Below are 24,083 nucleotides of genomic sequence, written 5' to 3'. Positions count from 1 at the left end.
ATCAGTTCCCACCCTGCTTAAAACCCATCACTGTTTTCCAGTACTGAGGAGACAAACTTTAAGCTCTTAGTAAGAGTCATCAGGACCACTATGCCCTGGAGTCCAGCAACAGACCAAGTGATTCTAGCACCCCCACACACCTTATTAACTATTCTCTACCAAGGATGCCCTTTTTTGTAGCATATACTTGGAAATTAAAGAACATACTTCTGTAGAACCTGTGTGTCACAGAAGAAATCACAAGAGAAATTAGAAAATGTTTTGAGCTGAATGATAATGAAAATACCACAGAATAAAACTTGGTGAGATGCTAACATGATGTCAGAGGGAAATTTACAACTGTAAATGTTTACACTAGGAAAAAAATCTATAAATCAATGACATAAAGTCCCCTTAAGAAACTAGAAAAAAACCATATAAATAAATCTTTAAAAAATGGGGGGGGGCACGTGCCTGGGTAGTTCAGTGGGTTAAGCATCCGACTCTTGGTTTCAGCTCAGGTCATGATCTCGGGATCAAGCCACATGTTGGGTTCTGCACTCAGTGAGGAGGCTGCTTGAGGATTCTCTCCTTCTGCCGCCCCACCAACCGTCCCTCTGCAGGTGTGAGAGTGCGCTTGCACGCACGCACTCCCTCTCTCTCTCATATAAATAAATAAATCTTAAAAAAAAAAACAAACTAGGGGTGCCTGGGTGGCTCAGTCATTAAGCGTCTGCCTTCAGCTCAGGTCATGGTCCCAGGGTCCTAGGATCGAGCCCCACATCGGGCTCTCTGCTCGGCGGGAAGCCTGCTTGAGTTCCCTCTTTAGCTGTCTCTCTCTCTGTCAAATAAATTAAAAAAACAAACAAACAAAACCCTAGAAAAAGACGACTAAACTCAAAGCATGTGAAAGGAAAAAATTAAAAAGAACCAAACAGAAATAAATTTCAATCCAAATAATATTGAAAAATAAAGTCTGTAAGTTGATTCTTTAAGAAGATCAACAAAGTGGATAAAAACTTTAGCTAGAACATTTAAGAAAAAAAGGGAATACAAATTACCAATAACAGGAGTGAAAAAGGGACTATCCCTACAAACCTAACAGGTACTAAAAGGAAAAATAAGGGCATATTATAAATAATCTAATTTTAATAAATCTGGTATCTTAGGTGCAATTGACAAGTTCCTTGAACACTACTTAGCAAAACTGACACAAAATGGAAAAAATAAACTGAATAACTCTGTATCTATTAAAGACATGGAATTCATAATCAAAAATTTCCTCACAACATTCCATGCCTACTTTTTACTGGTGAACTTTATCAACACTAATCTTAAACACTTTCAGAAACTCAAGAAAGTAATACTTCTTCCAAATTAATTTTATGAGACTAACATAATTCAGATACAAAAATCTGACAAAAATGTAACAAAAAGAAAATTACAGATCAGTATCCTTTATGAACAGACACAAATCCAAATATTTTAGCAAATTAAATACAGCAATATAGAAACAGGACAATATAGTATAACGAAGTGACGTTTATCCCAGGAATGGAAAGATGATTTAACATTTCAAAGTTCCTATTGTAATTCACCGAATTAACAAAATAAAGGTGGAAAAAATGATTATTTCCGTCACAGAAAACCCATTTGACAGAATTCAATATTCATTCAAGATAAAAATTCTCAGCAAATCAGGACAAAAGGTGAACTGCCTGAATCTGATATAGGGCATCTATGAAAAGCATTATATTCAACGATGAAACAGTGAATGCTATATCAGGAAAATGGTACAGATGACTACCCTCACAATTTAACATTATATTGGAGGCCCTAGCCAGGGTAGGGAAAGGGGGGGGGGAAGACATAAAATACATTAATAAAAGATTGGAAAAAGAAGAAGCAAATTTGTCTCTATTCCTAGATAAAATGACTGTTTACTCAGAAAATCCTAAACAAATATACAAAACTACTACTAGTAAATGAATTTAGTAAGATAACAAAATACAAAGTCAATATACAAAAACCAAAAGTATTTCTATACAGCAGCAAACAAATGAAAACTAAAATTTAAAACAGGTGAAATGTGTTTTAATGATATATTTTATTTAGACTAATACATCTATAATATTAATATGTAATCCACAAAATTATTCATGAACTATTTTATTTCATATCCTTTTTTTCATATAAGTCTTTAAAGCACACTATATATTTTAGAATTATAGCATATACCAATTCAAACTAGCCACATTTCAAATGCCCAATGGCTACACGGGGTCATAGCCACCAGACTGAACAACATAGCTCCAGACTGAACACAGCAATCAAAATTAATCAAAATCAAAGCAGGGTTTTTTTGGGGGGGAGAGGGCACAAATTAAAAGTTGATCCTAAAATCCGTGGAAGGTAAAAGATCCAGAATATCCAAAGCAATCTTGAAAAAGCAAAGTTGGAGGACTTACACCATCTGACTTCAAAACTTACTATGAAGCTACAGTAATCAAGACAGCAAAGTACGTATGGGCTTAGAAACAGAGATCAATGAAACAATAAAATCCAGAAGTAGGGGCGCCTGGGTGGCTCAGTTGTTAAGCATCTGACTTCGGCTTGGGTCATGATCCCAGGGTTCTGGGATCGAGCCCCGCATCGGGCTCCCTGCTTGGCGGGGAGCCTGCTTCTCCCTCTCCCACTCCCCCTGCTTGTGTTCCCTCTCTCGCTGTGTCTCTCTCTGTCAAATAAATAAAATCTTAAAAAAAAAAAAAAATCCAGAAGTAAACTCAGACATTTACGGTTAATTTTATACAGAGGTGCCAAGGAATTCAGTTGAGGAAACGTTCAACAAATGGTTCTTGAATAACCGAACATTATATAAAAACAAACCACAGAACTTTAGACACTTCATAACATGCAAAAATTAACTCAAAATAGTTCACAGATTTAAATGTAAAACTAAAAACTCCTTAAGACTTCTAGAAGAAAATCTCTGCAACCCTGGTTAGGCAAAGATTTCTTAGATACAACAAAAGCACTATCCTTAAAAAAAAAAAACTGATAAACTGGACTTCATTAAACTTTTAGTCTTCAAAGATATTAAGAAAATGGAAGAGAAGCCACAGACTAGAAGAAAATAATTACAAATCATATATCTGTCAAAGGACTTAATTCAGAATCTATAAAGAACTCATGCAACTCAAAAGGACAAATAACCCAATTTTTAAAAATGGGCAAAAGATTTGAACCCTTCACCTGAAAAAGGTATGAACAATAAATATGCAAAAGAAAAGATCCTCAACATCATCAGTCATAAGGGAAATGCAAATTAAAACTGCAAGATACCACCTCAGACTCACTAGAATGAATATAATCCAAAAGACTATCAATACCAAGTGCTAGCAAAGATGTGGAGAAACTGGAACCCTTATATAATGCTGGCAGGAATCTAAAATAGCATTCACCTTGGAAAAGAGTTTGGCAGTTTCTTAAAACATTAAACACACACTTACCATACAACCTAGCAATCACACTCCTAGATATCTAGCCAAGAGAAATGAAAACATATGTCCATTTAAAGCCCTAGACATGAATGGTCATGGCAGCATATTTCATAATAGCCCCAAACTGGAAACAACCCAATGTCCATCAACTGATGAATGAATGGATAAACAAAATGTAATATATCCATACAATGGAAAATCATTCAGCAATAAAAAGGAAAGCACTACTGACATGTAATACGACAGGGATGAACCTCAAAAACATTGTGCTCAGTGAAAGCAGACAGACACAAAAGACTACATATTGTAAAATTTCATTTATATGAAGTTTCTAGAAAAGGTAAAACCATATGGAAAGAAAGATGACTCCTAGTTGCCTGGGGCTGTGAGTGGGGACTGACTAACGAACACAAGGGAACTTTCCAGATGATGAAAATGTTCTATAACTCAGATCGTGGTGATGATTACATAGCTGCATAAACTTACTAAAATTCATTTAACGTACACTTTAAAATGGGTGAATTTAATGTCATGTAAATAATACTTCAACAAATCTGTATAAAAATAAAATTGGTTGATGCCTAGATACATAACAAAGCAAATGTAGCCAAAGGTTAGCAACTGTATAATCTTGACAGTAGGTGTATGGATGTCCACTGTACAATTCCTTAAACTTCTGTTTTAATTTTTCGTAATAGAAGTCAGGAGGTACTTTTAACACAATTGTAGTAACTTGCATAAACAAATGTCACAATAAACAAAAGGTTGACCTTTATGCTACTGTATCAAATAATCACTTTGACCTTTTACTTACTCCTCAAAATAAAAAACTCCCCTTCAGAGTTTTAACATAGTTTTGACCAAAGGTTAATTGATCACACAATGTGAATTTCAGCATAAGCAGATACAACTTCCACACAGGCCTATAATGCCAATAACTTTACAACACTCTGTGGCTCTCTTTCAACCTCCCAGATCAAGCCTTCTTAGTGTTCCCATGGATGTTCTACTCCTTGAATGTTGCCGTTCCACAAAGCACAGATCTCAAGCCTGTCTTTGAGGCATCACAGTTGTGCTTAAGCCTTGGTTACTGTGAACAGAGGACCCAAAGGTAAAAAACTCCTCTCTTATTTTTCCTGGGAGCTGGGGAAGGGAATGTAACTGATCAAGGTGGGGAAGGGAGGACAAATAGTGGTATAAAGTTCATCAAAGACTGAAGGATGCCCTCAAGTCTCTGGTGGTCCAGAGTAAAAAATGTGGTAAGAGCAGAAGCCAAGAGCAGCCTATCTTCCCTGCCTTTTTCTCCTCTTTCTCTACACCATCAAACCTGACCAACAATGGGTCAGGAGCCTCTGGGGAGCTTGCCTTCCAGCTTGAAAAAACTGTGGGATCACCCTCTGTCGTCATTTACCCTGAACACTGTTCTGCATTGCCAATCCAATCTGGCTTTGTTTTGCCGTTGCATTTATAATCCCAACACCCTCGAACGGTTTCCGGTTCTTTTATTTCAGGAACACCTTAGCTGCATGCATGTCGGAAAGGACTTTGCTGCTGGTCATCAGTACTTCCCAAAGGTTGCAGGCAAAAATCTTCTGTCATTTTCTACAATCTATGTTTGGGACAGATGCTTAAGGTTATTTCCCTGATACAAGCCCTCAAAACATGTTCAGTAGTGGATGCCTGGGTGGTCAGTTGGTTAAGCAACTGCCTTTGGCTCAGGTCATGATCCTGGAGTCCTGGGATCGAGTCCCACCCACATCGGGCTCCCTGCTCAGCAGGGAGTCTGCTTCTCCCTCTGACCCTCTGCTCTCTCTCTCTCATTCTCTCTCTCAAATAAATAAATAAATAATCTTAAAAAAAAAAAAAAACATGTTCAGTAGTTACCACTTGTGCACAGATACCTAAAGGAGTAGACAGCTGCTGGGGAGTCGAGTTCTTCTTTCAGTTTCTTATAAACAGTGTAGTAAGTGTGCATACAATTCTATCCCGACTTCATAAGGAGGGCTTGGCGGTTGGGAAGTGGGGACCAGTAGGAAATCTAGAATATGGGCCAATGATGCTAAGATTTTTCTCACAGAGATGTAATAAAGTGTACATGAATATTTTAGCCACTGTCACCAGCAAGGAGTTCTTCACTGGTTAACAGTATACAAGTCCACCACCTCTGCATTTCATTAGATATTCTGGAGGCACTTCCTTACATGTTCTAAGGGCTTCAGAGACTAGAGAAATGAAATAGTGTAAACATCCAACTGTCACTTAAAGTGGAGACCACCCTGATGAGATAAGACTTCCGAATCTGCGTGGCCTCCAACCCACTCACTATAAGGAGATAGCACCAGGATTTCAAGACCTTAGATAAGGTAATTTCAGCAGCAATTTGGTTATTGGCTTATACTTCAGCAATTCTGTGACTTGCTGTCCCACCCTATGTTTCAACTTTACTGTGTATATTTTCTCCATTAGTTCCCTAAGCAGAAAGCAGACTGTGGTAAAAACAATTTTTTAAAATCACAGGTCCCCCCCAAGTCCACCTCAAGTTTGTTAGTAAATGAGAGCCACAAATTTCTTGGTAAGTCTCTATCAGAATTTTATATTAATCATTGGAACAAACATTTCTTGATCTCCTGACCACAAAGAACTTAAAATCCTAGAGCAAGATAAACCATGCTACCGAAGGAAATGGTAAGTACATACAACATTTTGGACCCTTTCTAACACACAGCCAATATCCATCTTTGGAAAAAATGTTTTAAGAGTTTCAGGAAATTTAAGTTACTATTTGACATCCCAGAGCACTTGAATAATATTATTATTATTCAAAATAATACACAGAACGTGCTAATTTTATGTAAGGATCAAGGCACATAGTGAAGAGCCTCTGCTCTTGACAACAGTTCCCCAAGGAAACCCATGGGCATGGTCAGTTGCTTCTTCCTCTTTTTAGTCTCCTATAGCTGGTTGAAGCTGTCCAGCCCTCGGGGACAAGTCAATAACACGGCTTGCAAATAGATCTTTCCCCCAGAAAAAAGAAATCCAGCAGCCCACCAAAACTGTCACCAGCCCTTCCCACACTTACCAGTGCCATAGGGAGGATGCAGCTGATGGCAGTGAGCATCAACGGCCTGAAAAAATACAGGTGGTAGTTTCAATTTTTATTTAGAATTCTTACTTGCCAACTGCCTGAAAATTTTTAAGGCTACACGAATGGGTCTCCATGCCTCAGCCTGTGTTAAGCCACTTCGTGGTCCAATCACATTTGTTAACAAACGCTAGTGGTAATTCACTAAACAGCAGAGATGAAGGAAAGGAGTGAACTGTGGGTGAGTTTCTGGGTCTGGGGTAGAAAGGGACATGATATAGGAAAGCTAGCCTAAGGAGATCAAGATGGATGAATTCAGGTCTTGGAGGGTAGGGGGTGAGGTGAGAAAGTACTAAAAGGCATAAGAGGAAGAACAAGGTCAAACCACAGAGACAAAGGAATAGGTGAACATCACCCTAGAATGGGACAAAATCAGCAGCAGTGGTGGTGATAGTGGGGTTCCAGCAGGCCTCTGACTTTAGGCAAGGCTCACCCCTACAGTCTAATTTAAGTGGTGGGCCTTCACTTCTCCCATACTTCACATCTACATATTCTCAGCTTCTAGAAGGCCAGCTCTCTGGCTCCTGATCATAACTTTGCTGCCTTTCACTTTTTCTTTACACGTCTCCATGGAGGGAGGGCTGACTTGTAATCAAGGCACCCATGCTATTCATACTTTAAAAAATCTGGCTAAATTTGAAGATTTCTCTTGTCTAACCTTAGTCTGTCTTTGATCATTAAAATAAATACCAAGAAACCCAAAGATCTCACTAAATAAAGTTATTTATGCAAAATACAATAAAGCAAAAATATGAGTCATCCATCCCTGACCACGAGGGTACTTTTTTATTATGAAAAATTCCAAACATCTACAAAAGTGAAGAGTATGATGAAAACCATGTACCCATCACCCAGCTCCAACATCAACTCATGGCCAGATCCACTCTACCTGTACCTCATCCATCCATCACCTGCTACATTATCATGGAGTAAATCCCAGCCTATATTTTAGGGTGTTAATTTTAATGAAAAACCTCTGGAAAGTACTTAGTACAAAAGGCTGGTTAAGCCCCTACTAGAATTCTAAGAGTTTTCCAGGGGGTGCCATAAAGCAGTTGACCACCATTTTTACAAACCAAGGACATATCCAGTAACCAAACCAAAAGAAATGCAGACAGGAGCTGTCATCCAATGAACTGCACACTGTAGGATTAAAAGCCAAATCTCCTACTATGTTCATGCAGCCACAAGCCCATCTTGTCCAAAAATGATTTCAAATAATGCTCTGCCTCTTGTAGCTACTGCTACTGTAAGGAGGCATATTAAGAGAGAATACCAAATACTATCTTGGCAGTACCATTCATATTCCCACTCTTCTCTAGAGGACACCTCAGAGGCTAGCATATCTTACTGATAAAGCCAAAGACTCCAAGAACATATTTCAAAGCAGAACTACTAATTGCTGGCCTTAGATGGCTATGCTTAAAACATGTAACGCTATTTTTATAACCTTTCTGTTCACATAAAACTCCATCAGAAATGGAAGCTCCTTGAGGACAGAGATTTGAAACAATTTCCTTTTCTGCCATATGCAAGCACTTGGCACAATGCCAGCACCAGTACTAGGTCCTACATGCTAACACTATCCTCTGTCACGGCATACCCACATTCTCCTCCAGAACCCAGACAGGCACCAAGATCTTTCAGGCCTCTAGGGGATGCAGGAAGAGGCCAGATACAGCTAATCTGAGGAAGGTTTAAAAAAATAAAAAATAAAAAAAGGAAGGACAAGAGGTCTTCTGAGAGTTTGCAGAGGGTTCTGAAGAGCAGAGATGCTTACAGGAGGTTTGAGGAGACAAAAATCAAACATATGGGTTAGAGAAAGGGGCAACAGGAAGGAGTTCAGTTCAGGCTGGAGTCTGAAGAAGTTACGTTAAGTTTTTCAACAGACCAAGATAAAATGGCACTTTTAGTGGATATACCAGAAAATATGAAATAGAAGGAGAAAAAGATTTATTTAGATCTCTCTCATCAATCTAAAAAAAGAGGTGGCAGAAACTAAAGGCAAAGAGATCTTAAAATTATTTTATGGTAGAGGTCAAACTATTTTTTCCCCCAGCTCTCAGCATCTATCTAAAAGTTAAAATAACGGAAGACACTCAGGAAACACTTGTTTATTGGGAATCAATGAGTTCTTAACCTATCCCAATTACCAATAACAAAGAAAATCAAATGGTTCATAAAAAGCACTTTGATGAAAAGGAGCAATACCTGCCACCCCATCCTTGCCCAGCCTCCCAGTCTTCCTATCCAGGAGAAATCTCTACAGTTCTTCTGCTTGTCACCAACCTCATTGAGCATGCCCATAATTCTATAGCAGATTTAGTTTACTTATACCACTCCCTACCACCCCCTTCCGAGGCCCAATCTTTTAATATTTAAATTACTATTTTTAGTTCCTTCTAGCAGTTACCTTTGTAACTTTAAAATATTTACAGGACCAAAATTGCATTTTCTTCCTTGTGCTTCCAAAACCACTATCCTTGGGCCATTCAAAGAAGGATATTCTTCATACATTAGGCACAGATACGTTATCTCTATTCAGTAGCCACCAATTAATTATACTTGTGCCACTTAGGTGTTTGATTTATATGCTTACAACTTTTTGCATACAGTTTTTCTCCTTTGCACAGGAATTCTAATTCCCTTGCCCCTTGTAAAAAGTTCCATGGTTTCTTCACTGTATTCCAACTATCTTCCAGCTTCTTCATTTTATCTGTTGCTTGGAATCTATCCATTCCCGTTCCCGAATAAATTTTTCTTGGATCCCATCAAATCTGTGTTCAAATTTGGGCTGGCTACTTTCCAGGGTAAAACAGAGTTCCTACTGTACGAAACTTTTCATTGGACTACTAGGTTAGTTCAGCCATTTCTTGAATATTTTCCTCATTTTTTATTTTCATCTGCCAAATAACTGCTTCAGTAAAGGTATAAGGAAAGAAAATTTTGGAAGTCCTTGCACATCTGAAAACAAGTGTATTTTGCTATGACAAATTCTAGGTTCAAAACCGTTCTCCCTCAGGACTTGGAAGACTGCTGCTCCACTGCCTTCTGGTTGTCACTGTTGTGGATGACACAGCTGATTCCCATTTCTTTTAGAAGACCCAGTGTATACAGAAACTTTTAGGGTTTTCCGTCTATTCTTGTTTTTCTAAAATTCTAGCAGTGGGCCTTTCTTTATTCTTCTGGGCATTGGGTAGAACCTTTCAAAATGAAGAATGCTCCTTTCTTTAGATGCTGGAAATTTTCTTCTTCTTATACTTTTAAATATTTCCCTCCTTTCAATTTTTTGTTCTCACTTCCCAGAAATTCTGGTAGATGATGGATCTCTGAATTGATCCTCTATGTCTCTTTTTTCCGCATCAATTTTCGCCTTTCGTATTTTGGCTTTATATTGAGGTTTTCTCTTGATTTTTATCTTCTGATCTATCTACGGAATATTTTTTAACTTGAGAAACACATAATTCATCTCTATGAGCTTTTTTATTTTGACAGTTTCTTCCAGATGGCATCTCTGATTGTTTCATGGATGCCATATCTTCTTGATTATCTAGGAGAATACTAAATAGTACGCTTTTAAAAACAAGCAAAATCATCTACTGGTCTGTTTCAGCTCAGATCAATTTTCCTATTTCTCTTCCATTTTGCATGTTTTCCTCAAATGTCTGGTGATTCTTGGTTAAAAAAACAAAGGGTCACCAAAAAAGGTAATGAAGTAGTGATGCATGCTATAACTTGGATGAACCTCAAAAACATCATGCTAAGTGAAAGCAACCAGACACAAAAGGTCATATATTGCATGATTCCATTTATATGACATATATAGAATAAGTAAATCCATAGAGACAAAAAAGCAGATTAGTGGTTGCCCAGGGCTGGGGGGAGTGAGAAATAACTGTTTAATAGGTACCAGGTTTCCTTTTGGGTAATGAAAATGTTCCGGAACTAGATGGAGATTATGGTTCCACACTGTGAATGTACTAAATGCCACTGAATTTCAACTTTAAAATGGTTAATTTTATATGAATGTTACAATTTTAAAAGGGGAGTGGGTGTCAGGAAAATGAACCCTAACTCTGTGTACATGGACAGAACCTGTCAACTGACAGGCTTTTCCTTAGGGTGCTTAATTAGAGGCAGCATATACGTAAGACTCAAGAGCCCCCAAAGTGACCAATGAGGTCAGCCCAATCTCACACTCTCAAGGGCCCTATTTCTCCCCAGGTTACTCTATTTCTTAAAAATAAGATTATTTTGTCTACAAACCAAGTGGGAGCAGGGTTAACTATTTTACATAGAAATCTTTAATTAACCCTCTCATTTGCAGCTCACTTATCTTTTCCAGCCTTTGTCAGTCAAATCAGAGCTCAGTCTCTTCAAAGATCTGCTGGACAAACTGGCTCCTGTGTGCAAGGTCCCCACAAGCCACCCCCGTCTACTTATTCTCTTTGTTGTATTATGAGTTTATAACATGAATATGGCTTTACTTTCATTTTCATGATATTTCAAAATAGAAAAACCACCCCTAAATTTACCTCATGCTCTTCATCATCATCTCTCTCCCTGCCCTCTCCAACTCTCCAGGCAACCACTGATTTACTTTCCTTCACAATGGGTTTGCATTTTCTAGAATTTTATATGATTCAAATCATAAAATATTTACTCTTTTCTCCCCTCAGGTTCCCTCATGCAGCATACTTTTTTGGGATTAACCAATGACGCTTATATAAGCCATTCACTTTTTATACTGCTGAGAAGTTATGTTGTTCTATGGGCACGCCACTATTTGTTCATTCATCTGTTTGTGGATATTTGGGTTGTTTCCAGTTTTTGGCTACTATTACAAATAAAACTGCTACAGACATGTGAATACCAAACAAACAAAAACAAATGGAGGGGGGACAAAGGTATGTAAGGACAACCAATCATCTTGTAGCAGAAGCCAATGTTAACACGCTAGCAAAAATAAATAAATAAAAAAAAATTTGAAGTGTTCTATGCCATAAAATTCAAAACTTTTAAAACATTCACATTGTATTTATGATTGCAGATATTATTAGTCATTTTTACAGCTACCCCTTATCAGCATGGTCCTAAGAACCCACTTTTATCTTGATAATCGATGACACAGAAGTTACATTTAGACATCAAAAATATTACAGTAAAAAAAAATACAAGAAACCCATCCAACTTGTCAGCATAGGTGGGTGTCTTTATCCTACTCCCACTCCAGTTACGAAACCAGCACACTCTGAATGTTGGACACATCCTTTCGGCAGCCAAAGAAAGAACACACTCTTTCTTCCTTGCTTTGATAACCTGAATTGTTTCACAATTTTTTTTGTACTTCCACATGAATTCTCCACACGAATATATTGTATAATACCTTGCCTCGCCTCTGAAGATTTTGTTTTATTATGTCTGCATGAAGTTCAGGCTTCTGTATCAGAATTGACAAAACTAATTCTGAGATGCACCCCAAGCTGGGAACCATACATCTACCAGGTATATACTGTCTCTGCTTAGAATTCAGCCGGCTTCATGGAAGTCGTTTGATAAGTGTGTCTTCTATTTACAAATGGGAACATACAGAAGTAGAGGTCTGGGGTTAAATTTTCAACTTTTGCATTTACTGACTTGGCAAAGACAGATCAACAATAAGCAACTCTCAAAGAGTTTAAGCCCTGGCTTACAAACAAGTTTCCAATTAGCATAAATACACAGCAAGAAACATGCACAGAGTGGTACAGAGACAGGAGTGTCCAACTCTGCCTGGGGAACAGGAAGGGCTTCATGGGAGAAGGGAATCAAGGGTAAATCCTCAGCTTCCAGCTTGGTGGATGGTGGTATCACCAATTAAGACAGAGAATCCAGGAAGCTAAGTTTAATGGCATTGGAGTTATTTCTTGTAAAAGGAGGCAAAGCTATCTACAGACTCTGGAAAATGAGAGCCTAAGGTAAGGGATAAAAGAAATGAGAATGAGTAGAGCATGTACTGGCCAAGAAAAAAACTGCTAGTCAAAGAGCAAATTTCCCAGATGGAGACCACTCTGTTCTTGATTATAAGAACAGCTTTGTTCTGTTAAAATCTCTAAACCAACCTTTTGCTTACTCTCCCTGTATTTTTCTCCATTTATGGTTGATAACTTGTGGTTTTCACAGTGAAACCATTTCATGTGTATAAAGGTTTGTGACAGTTCAAAGAAAAGGGAACACAACATAAGCTTCAAATTCTGACAACTCATGTCAATTTGAGTAATCAAGCCACAGGGTAGACACATTTTAGGAAGAGCAAGATGAGAAGCTTCCTGTATCTCACTCTGTACCTTTCTCAAATCTTTCCTATAACTCTTCCCACTTTTGGGCAGAGAAATCTGTCAATTTTTTCCTAGAGCAGTAAGGGCAAAGGCAAAGTAAAAACAAAACAAAACAAAACAAAACACAAAAAACCGGGGAGACAGGGACAGAGCACAAGTTAAAGAAAATAAGGAGATGCCCCAATAAGAACCCCAAAAGCAACTAAGCACTTCATTAAGTAGTGCTATCAATGCAGGCCCAAGACCAAACACTGCAGTCAACCAAAAATATAGGAAAAACAGACAAGCTATATTTCCCTGCATCCTTTTCCTGGTCCCAATTCAAAATTCATTGTGTTTTTACTTTTCTCATCAGTGGGCCCCAGGAGAAGGGAACCAGAGGCTCTGGATGAAGACAAAAAAAATCCAAAGTATATGATCCATCTACCACATGCACACTCAGAGACACCATCAGCAATATGTCACCCAGAACCTTCCTCAATGTGGCTTTTAGCCTATAACCAAAAAATACACAATCCTAAGAATGTGTTCTAAGGAACCACAGCAAATATGTGAAAGTAACAATCCCACTGTTCTGCACTTGCCCTGCCTCCACCATGACCATTTGTTTGAACATTCATGTGCCAGGCACTTTACATGCATTATCTCATTTAATGCAGTGAAGAGGTATTATCATTATTTTACACATGAGAAAACTGAAGCTTAGAGATGTTGAGGAAGTTGCCCAAGGTCACATTATATTAAATGGCAAAAAAGGGAATGGAGCCCAACCATCTGACCACTAGCCCAGGCTCTGGCCAAGACCCAACAGACACAAAGGCCACATTCATGAAAGTGTTCACAGCAACATAACCAGTCCCCAAGAAATGTAACACATAAGTACTTACCTAAATGCCCAATAGGAAAAGTCTGAGCAAATTATGGCTCAATATGATGATGTGATATTTAGCCATTTAAAGTAATTTATGAGGATGAAATAAAAACAGGGAAATATTTAAAATACAGGCATACCTCATTTCATTGTATTTTGCAGATATTGTATTTTTTTTTATAAATTGAAGGTCTGTGGCAACCCTGCATCAAGTCAGTCTATCAGTACCATTTTTCTAATAGCATTTGCTTACTTCATGTCTCTGTGTCACATCTTGGTAACTCTTGAAATATTTCAAATTTTTCATTATTATTATATTCGCTATGGTGATCTGTGATCAGTGATTACAACTTGCTAAAAGCTTGGATGATGGTTAGCATTTTTTAAGCAATATTTTTTTATTAAAATATTTACATTGTTTTACAGACACAAAGCTATTGCACACTTAACAGACTACAGTATAGTTAAATATAACTTTTGTTTGCACTGGGAAACCAAAAAAAATTCATATGACTTGCTTTTTTGTGACATTTGCTTTATTGCAGTGGTCTGGAACCAAACCTGCAATATCTCTGAGGCATGCCTGTATATAAGAAAAAAGCAGAATATAAAAATACATGTACATAACAATTATCAGAATGTAACATCAACCAGGGCAGGGACCTATCTATGTTGTTCGATGCTATTTTTTCAATGCCTGGCACATAGTAAGTGCTTAATAAATATTGGTTGAATGAATGAATTGAAGCACAGTAATATTATATACGAATATAGGTAAGCCCTAAAGGATTATAAGGAAGAAAACTTTTATTTTAGGTTAAGGAATTATGAAGGATATTTCTTCTTTAAATACTGTAGTGACATTTCAAAATAAAAAGTTAAATATAAGTAAGTTAAGGATTTGAACACAAATGTAGGATTAAAAGCACCCCTTAAGGGGGCACCTGGGTGGCTCAGTCAGTTGAGCGGCTTTTTTTTTTTTTTAAGATTTTATTTATTTGTTTGAGAGAGAGAGCATGAGTGGGGTGGGGAAGCAGAGGGAGAGGGAGCAGCAGACTCCCCACTGAGTAGGGAGCCCACCGCAGGGCTCTATCCCAGGACCCTGGGATCATGACTCAAGCTGAAGGCAGACACTTAACCGACTGAGCCAACCAGGTACCCCGTGGCTGACTCTTGATTTCAGCTCCAGTCATGATCTCGGGGTCCTGGGGTTGAGCCCGTGTTGTAGGGCTAGGCAGGGAGTGTGCTTGGGATTCTCTCCCTCTGCCCTTCCCCCTGCTTGTGTGCTCTCTCTCTAAAATAAATAATTCATAAAATAAAATAAGACCACCCCTTGATTACCCATGGTTCCTGTGATAGCGTGAAAGCGCAAGAAAAAGACTAGAATAAAAGCTGGCCTTGAATCTGATTGAAAGCTTTTTTTTTCTGGAAGGCGGTAAACATGTTGTGTGTACTGCCAGGTGCACAGTGAGCAAACAAAGTCAATGATGACAATAACCTTTCTAAACTGGCGAGACAGGGACAACTGTTAGCACCAGTTGTACTTAGGCAATTCTCAACGTCACTCTGGACATTTCTCATCTCCCTTTTAAAAATAAATTTGTACATCAGTAAAATGCACATCAGATTTCCAGACTAAAGGCATCATGAAGTATGTCAACACACCCACTAAAAACCAACTATCTGAAACACAGGAATTTAATTTAGATTCTATTGAGATACAGGCATGCAAAGAAACCTGACATCAGGTCATAAAAATAGAAATGAGATGGCTTCTCAGCACATAAACACTCAGTGTTACCAGGCCCAGCTTGAGGATACTTTCCCATTAATAGTAATAAAAAAACAATTACCATTAATAAATACATAAATAAAAATAAAATGGTCTAAAATCCCGCTATATCAGGACACAAAAAAGTTGACGTAATAAGTAAAATTAAAGTCTTTTCCAGATATTATACAAAAACTTGGTACCACTTAAGACTAAATATAAGGTATTTTGTGAAGAACATCAATTGCTCATGTTACAGTACCAAAAGCACAGAAATAGATTGTTTTGAACACGAAACTATAAAGACTTTTCTGCACTTGGTGTCAGAAGCCCTGAAAACTAATTATGATTCATCCACAAAGGGGAAAGATGATCCACAGAAAAAGAATCACAAAACATTTTCTAGCCACATTTTGCTGAATATCAAATACTAGATTTTAAAACAAATTCAAGCAAGAGGGTGGCAGAATAAAGTATTCTATGTAACATTTTCCCAGCTCTAATGCAGTTAATACAGCAATTCATAAAGCAAGAACTAAAAAACTCATTATAGCCAGCTTATTTCTCCAATCCTATCTGGGGGAACACAAAAGGCTTAAGAAGTGAACAGCCGCAGTTCAGTGATGAAGAAGATTAAAAAAATCCAATAGTAAAGACACCCCACGCTTCATTCACAATCCTCCACATTTTACTCCTTCAACCTATACTTCTTAGTCTCCTGCTTTAGCTCAGAAGGTAACTTTCCCACCCCCATGCTTATTAACCCGTGGGGCTTGGACTTGACTTGTTACCTGCACTGCCCTTCTACTCCACCTCGAAGGATCTCCTGCAACACAAAGCTCAGAGAGCTCACTGTGTCTCCATTAGACTACATCTAGCCCCAAATGGACTATTTCTTCTCTTTCTTATGCGTTTGGGTGGAGCCCTGAACCACATTCCTCCTCTCCTGCCCACACCCCTAGCATGCTGTTGAGAGAGGAGTAGCATGCGGGAGACTCCTCTGGCCCATCACCAATGAAAGCCAGCCTGGAATATCTGGGCAGCTTGACTGCAAATGCCTCAGCAGTTTCACAGAACAGCACTAGCAGGATTCACTGAATGACAAAATTCTTCTTGACTAACTACTACATATTTTGCAATAAAAATGTCTGTTATTGGGCGCCTGGGTGGCTCAGTTGGTTAATCGACTGCCTTCGGCTCAGGTCATGATCCTGGAGTCCCGGGATCGAGTCCCACATCGGGCTCCCTGCTCAGCAGGGAGTCTGCTTCTCCTTCTGACCCTCTTCCCTCTCGTGCTCTCTATCTCAAATAAATAAATAAAATCTTTAAAAAAAATGTCTGTTATTACCAGAAAAGGCCTCTCTCATCTATAACAATCAAATAGTCTTCGTGTGAGTTTCATATGAAAATACAGGGTTTTAAAAAGTCAGCTTTGTTTTCCTTGAAGACTTTAAGACCTAAAGACACACACAATCATTACAAATATTTGTCAGAGATTTTCCCCCTCCTACAATATAATACTTCACCTGGCAATCAACCAATCTCTAATGACTACAGTTGACACTTGAACAACATGGGTCTGAACCGTACAGAGCCACTTACACACAAGTTTTTTTACAATACTGTACTGTAAATGTCTTTTCCTTATGACTTTCTTAACATTTTCTTTTCACTAGTTTACTTTACTGTAAGAATCTGGTATGTAATACATATAACATACAGAATATGTGTTGACTGTTTATGTTATTGGTAAGGCTTTCAGTCAACAGTAAACTACTAGTATTAAGTTTTGGGGGAGTCAAAAGTTATATGCATATTTTTGGCAGTGTGGGGGTTGGCACCCCTAATCCCCATCATTGTGCAAGGGTCAACTGTATCCTATCTGTGTAAGATGACAGCTCATTCTAAAAACAATGCTTCCGTTTTGCCATGATTTGAACACCAGTAGTTTCCCCCAATAACAGATAAGCATTTTCTCTGTTGTCTATCCTTAGGCCTTAATCTGATTTCCTGGGCATGCTCCTTTCTCAATTAATGATCTTACTCATGAACTTGTCTTAAAACACATACAGGAAGTTACCCTGACACCAGGGGCCCTCACTAAACCAAAAACCCAGTGTCCCAGACAATTGGAATTTTAATATTTAAGAGACATCAAATCTCAAAAGGCAACAAAAGGCTTAATTTTATGCTGGACAATGGCTCATCCATAGGCAACTGCCAACACACAAATAAAACAAGTAAAACAGACGAGTATCAGTGAAAAAGTCAAGCCAGTCCTCAAACTTAGCTTTCATTCATAAACAACTGTTCACATGGCTATAATTTTAAACCACATACATGTCATATTTTCTACCAGCCAAATAGCACCTAAATCATATGAAAGAATTAAATATCTTGATATGTCACAGAGTTGTACAAACAGCACCAGGATCACCACTGATGTCCAACCACAGATACACATGCAACAGGGCAGCTAGAATAGCCAAAGCACCAATAAACACCGTTCTGTAAATGCAGCACTTAAATTATTCCCTCTCATCTCATAAAATATTAATTACAAAAATAAAAATGTTAAGTTTTCAGCCAGCCTGAAAAAGAAAGATTGTATGTGATTCCCTCTCCTTTACTCTTAACCAAGCTGTTTTTGCCTAGCCTCTTTGGTCAAATTCTGAAACTACTTAAAACACCACTGAGTCCCTTTATGTGCAGCCAAGCCACCAAAAAAGCCAGGACCCTTGCTGCCCTGCCCCAGAAAGAAAATGGTTATTAGCATGCTTCTCAGTGAGGTTTAGGGAGGGGGGAAAATCTATCTTCTATCGTGATCTAAATTTTCATGGACTATTTTCCCCTTTGCCCCATTTTCTCTTCAACCCTTTCCTAGTGTTTCAACTTTCTTCCATCTCTTTTTATTTCTTCCTCTCTATACCAAGTTCGTTTTGCTCCTTCCTTTCATGACCTTGAGGGTCAGAACAATGCCTTTTCCTAATAGCAGAGAAGGATGTACAGTAGAGGGACTAGGGAATCTAGTTCACAGCAGCATCAGCTATTGTCATCAATAGCTGACAAAATTCACAGTATCCAAGAAATTATTCAACACCTACTATGGATGAAACATTGTGACAGGAATGATGGGGGAGAAAAGGTATAAAGCAGTTTCTGCCCTCCATGAAGTGACAATCTAGTTGGAGAGATTAGGCAAAAATACATGGAAAGGTAAAACAAGATAAAGCGGTCCAAAGACTGCAGTATGTGCTCTAATATACATGAGTTGTAATGTTCAGGCACCAAGAACAAAGGAGGGTACAACCACTGTGCTGTAGGGGTCTCAAGAAGGCTCACTCAGGAAAAGTAAAAGCTAGACTCTGAAGGAGCCCTGAGGGTATAAAAGGTGAGGAAGGAAAGGGAGGGCTTTCTAAAATGGGGAGAAGACTTTCCAGAGGGCTGACCCTATATCAGCTTAACAGCAAGGAAAAATGTAAAATGGGTAAATTTTATGTTACATGTATTTTACCACAATTAAAAAAAAATGAGGATAGGTGTCTGGGCCCCTCAGCTGTCTCCAGCAGGGTAGGAAAGTCAGCACAGAGGGAAGAGAATTCTTATGCACAGGTGAGAACATCTGATGAACTTAGTCAACTGATACTGTCCAGCACGTAGCCACACCTGACGATACCTTTTCTAATTTTAAATACCAACACTGTGTATAACCTGACAAAATGGTTAAAGCAAAAGAAACTAGCTGACCAGATAGAGAGGTGTGTGCATTGTTAGGAAGAGATCTGATGCCTTTTCCACCAGGGAAATGTCCTCTAGAAAGAGGTCCCAGCAGCTTTGCTAAAGCCAAGGGGGAGAAATCCCAAATCCAGAGATTCCAATGGGTCTCCGTTCTTCAAAGTTTTCTGAGCACAAGAGAGGAAGTCTGCAACCCTCCCAGGAGCGAGTCACAAAAAAAGGTGTACATTTTAATTTCCCACTAGTTGCTAATAAAGCCCTGAATATCCAAATCCAAGGTATTAATGAGCCTTCACTGACCTCCTGGGGAGGTCCCTAAACTAGTAGGTAAAGCAGCTTTTATAGAAATCACACACGGCATACCTTAGTTACTTCCATTTAAATACCAACAAGAAAATTACTTGGCTGAAATCATGCCAATGTGCCCTTGGCCTTCAATTTAAGCAGATTAACAAGATCCATATAACAGTTCCTGAAGGAAGGGCAATGAAATAAGAGAAATGTCCCCACTTTCACATAATGGCCAATATTAGAGGAGGAAGAAACATGCTAGGAAATTGTCTAAATGACCATAAAAATGTTCATAGTACATAGTGTTTTATGTGAGTGGACTATGTACTAGTTTAATATTACATAGCACAAAACGTACATGGGTAAGGACAATAAAACCCGCCTGAGGTGCAAGATTGAAAAGCATACGAATTTTGTGTTAAAAATAAGATTCTTGCTGGAATAACTCACTCATTAAAGCTTCCATATAACACCCCCAAAATCAAGGAAATACAAGCTAAAATCTCTTTCAACATTAGACATTAGTATATGAAACAATGGAGTTCAATTAGCCCAGAGGCACTGATTATTCAGGGCACATCCTGGGTACCTCTCAAGACAGCTGCCAGGGTGCCTGGGTGGCTCAGTTGGTTAAGCGACTGCCTTCGGCTCAGGTTATGATCCTGGAGTCCCAGGATCGAGTCCCGCATCAGGCTCCCTGCTCGGCAGGGAGTCTGCTCTCCCTCTGACCTCCCCCCCTCTCATGTACTCTCTCTCATTCTCTCTCAAATAAATAAATAAAATCTAAAAAAAAAAAAAAAATTTGTTTAAACTTAAAAAAAAAAAAAAAGACATTTGCCAGAAATTCACACATGGTTGTAAGGAGGATGGTGATTCTGAGGCTAATCTTATCTTACCTCATAAAGTTTTATAAGACTCACTTTCTGAAACCAGTGTTAATCTACGTAATTCTGCTTCTATGTATTTCCAGTCTATCCTGAATCCACCCCATCCTTCCTTTCTAATTCTTAGTAACTTGGGAATTTGAGGGCCTTAAATATGCATATTTTAGGAAACAAAGCAAAGCATCAAATGTCCAACTAATCCAACGCATACCTAAATTTGGTTTCACTACAGCGCCATTGATTCAATCAGTCTGGAGGAGACGTCAGTGAGCAACAGCTTGTATTTAGCTTTAATTGGGGGAATTACACTTGGAATTGACAACACTGCTCACCTTCAGGACAGAGGCTAAGCTGGTCATGTGCTCATTGAGGGCACCCTCCGACTCCTTGTAGGTCAAACAGGTGAACTGGTACTCCTCAGGATCAAAGGCGTCGGCCCCCTGCTGCTCCACATCGCTGGCTACTCCCACGTAATAGTCCTCTATGTCCCCAGGGTCCTCATCCTCTTCTTCCTCCTCACAATTTGGGTCATAGTCCTCTTCATTGCTGTCAGACCCCTGGCTATTCATGTCCACAGACATCTTAGCATCCAGCCAAGTTGCAGATCAGGAAAGCAGTTTTTTTCCCTCCCCCCAAACTTTACCACTTTCTCAAATGCATTAGTGTTTTTTGTCTTCTAAGGAAGGAAAAGAAAAAAATAAGTGTTACTTACTTTCACTATGAGAAGTTATAACAGTAACCACTGAAGAATCAAAATGGTATAGCCTGGTCCTATCCCTATTATGGCCTATTCCAACTCTGGACTCATACTGGAAACACCATCATGTCCCTGACCAGGCTTATCTAAGGAAAACTCATTCCTTGAGGAGCAGAAGCAGCTAATAATGGTAACTGCACATGAAGGGCCTGGCATGAAAGAGTCAGGAAGGCCATCTACTCCATGTCAAAGGGTCAAATTCCCAAGGATTTATGTCAAAGGGTCAAATTCCCAAGTCCTTAAGAAAGAGGCACATCCCCACAGTTGGAGGCCCACAAGGGAAGCAACCTAAAGGTTGAGCTACCAAAATTTAAAATCTCTTTGCTAATTATGCCCCACTGAGTAGTGACACAGACGGTACACAAATGACACAATTCCTTTCTACTATAATGTCTAGGAAAGAGCACCACTGTTTCACAGACATCACTCTCAGATGTCTGGAAAACAGGTGCATGGTTAGTAAAGAAAACAAAAGACAAAGCTCTTCAACAACCTCCTCTAGTCTGCAAAGTTAACTGATTTTTCAGTTTTAAAGGATTCTACTGATTCTTTAAAAGGGGTACTTCAACACAAACAAATTGATCCAATAGCAAAGAAAAACGACAGATATACAGAGAAGATTTTGGCAAATGCCCATTAACTTTTCTCCACAAGTACTGTTTCAAGCAATCATCTGCAAGAAACAGTATTAAATAGTGATTTTTTTTTTAAGATTTTATTTACTTGTCAGAGAGAGAGAGAGCACAAGCAAGGGGAGCAACAACAAAGGGAGAAGCAGGCTCCCCGCTGAGCAAGGAGCCCAATCTGGGATCATGACCTGAGCTGAAGACGGACGCTTAACCCACTGAGCCACCCAGGCGTCCCTTAAATAGTGATTTAAATCTAAAAACTAATAGGACTTTAAAATGCAAGAGCATCTGCATTGGATGGTATGTAAATAACTTACATAACCAAATCTGGATTAAACACAAAAGTATATACAAAGTCTATTTGAAATAGTTAAGCTCTCAAGGGGTGGCTCAGTCGGTTAAGTGTCCAACTCTTGATTTGGGTTCAGGTCATGATCTCAGGGTCGTGAGATCAGTGGGGAGTATGCCTGAGATTCTCTCCCTATGCCCCTCCCCCTGCTCTCACTGTGCGAGCTTTCTCTCTCTAAAAAGAATAAAATAATCTAGGGGTGCCTGCGTGGCTCAGTCGGTTAAACGTCTGCCTTCGGTTCAGGTCATGATCCCAGGGTCCTGGGATCGAGTACCACATTGGGCTCCTTGCTCAGCAGGGAGCCTGCTTCTCCCTCGCCCTCTGCCTGCCGCTCTCCCTGCTTGTGCTTGCTCTCTGTCAAATAAATAAATAAAATCTTTAAAAATAAAATGAATAAATAAAATAGTCTAAAAAAAAGGAAAGAATCTCTCAAAAAATCAACCATAATTAAGACAAGAAATAAAAATTAAAACACATTAGGGGCACCTGGGTGGCTCAGTCGTTAAGTGTCTGCCTTCGGCTCAGGTCATGATCCCAGGGTCCTGGGATTGAGCCCCACATCGGGCTCCCTGCTCCGCAGGAAGCCTGCTTCTCCCTCTCCCACTCCCCCTGCTTGTGTTCCTGCTCTAGCTATCTGTCAAGTAAATAAAATCTTTAAAAATTATTTTAAAACACATTAAAATGAACATGTTAAAGAAAAAAACGTGTAGTGAATACGTAACCAGTCTAAATGACTACAGAGCCACCTTTTAATATAAAAATATCAGTGAATCTAAGTTTGACATGCTAACCATAAATGCCCAGTTTTTTTAAAATCACATTAATGAGAGCAGTAATATAATATTTGCAGTTTGACTTTTAACAAATTGTTTTATATGGTAGAACCACCAAATTACAAACGAACGACGGTACTTTTCCCTTAGGAGAAAAAAATTAATCTTTAAATTAAAAATACCTGAATTCTTGAAGATCTTTGAAAATGTCACCCCAAATATTCTGTCATATAATTTCCATCTGAAATGAAAAGAGAAATTCTATTTATATTTTTGAAGATGGTACCCTGGTTTTGCAAATTTATTTTTTAACAAGCAAAAACATTTAAAAGGATAAGCAGCAAGGGACCAGAGTAACTGAAATTATTTTCTTGAAAGTCCCACAGAAACACGTATGTCATATTGAAAAGAGTTACATGGCCTTCTAAAAAAGAAAGTATTCAAAGTAAACAGCCAGTAATTATTTAACCTAGAATACTGGTAATGTAAATAGATACCTAATTCCCTCCCTTAGTTTGAAAACCCACCACCTTACTCCTATGGTTCAGATTCCCTAAATTACTACCACAATTTCAATCCTAAATGTTACAAAGAAGTGGAAAAAGTAAATTGCAACTGACTTAAAATGAGATTTTTAGTATAAAGTCACTTCCATGGTGATAATGTAACACAAAATACTGCCAATATTTCAGATCTCACTTTACTCATGAAAAAGTTATTTTGAAATAAAAAGTGTCCCCAATAGGATGCCCACTAGGCAATATTAATACCCGTGTGCCGCCTCTCTTCTGACATGCTCAAGGGCCATCTGACCTGCTCAGAGATACAGATCTCACTATCCAAGACTAAATAAGTAAGCAAGCCTACTTGCTTACTCAATTAGAAATCTTATGTCTATTTCTTTATCCTTTAGGATTTCTTGGAAAACTTGGGATGCCTGGGTGGCTCAGTCGGTAAAGCCTCTGACTTCGGCTCAGGTCATGATCCCAGGGTCCTGAGATGGAGTCCCGCATTGGACCCTTTGCTCAGCAGGGAGCCTGCTTCTCCCTCTGCCTGCTGCTCCCCGTTTGTGCTCTTTCCCTCTG

At 38.8% G+C, this 24,083-nt stretch overlaps 1 protein-coding gene across 3 annotated transcripts in view; it reads right to left on the bottom strand.

The window, feature by feature from the left end:
• The window catches only part of ARIH2 (ariadne RBR E3 ubiquitin protein ligase 2), a 47,787-nt gene that overhangs the window by 21,386 nt on the left and 2,318 nt on the right, over window positions 1–24,083 (bottom strand). The window contains exons 2-3 of one of the 3 annotated variants that reach the window (XM_025885430.2): window positions 23,181–23,239; window positions 20,823–21,166 (exon numbers count right to left, since the gene is read on the bottom strand). In XM_025885430.2, coding sequence (XP_025741215.1) covers window positions 20,823–21,071 — 249 coding nt within the window. In that variant the 5' untranslated portion in view covers window positions 21,072–21,166; window positions 23,181–23,239. Of the gene's footprint in view, window positions 1–6,558; window positions 6,605–20,822; window positions 21,167–23,180; window positions 23,240–24,083 lie in introns of those variants that run through there. The other 2 variants (XM_025885433.2, XM_073901175.1) reach the window with 2 other exon arrangements.

Source organism: Callorhinus ursinus, unplaced genomic scaffold (assembly GCF_003265705.2).
Source record: "Callorhinus ursinus isolate GAN/ISIS: 27379988/994484 unplaced genomic scaffold, GSC_fseal_2.0 scaffold15, whole genome shotgun sequence".
Lineage (NCBI taxonomy): Eukaryota > Metazoa > Chordata > Mammalia > Carnivora > Otariidae > Callorhinus > Callorhinus ursinus.
This window is presented reverse-complemented; position numbering and strand designations above follow the sequence as displayed.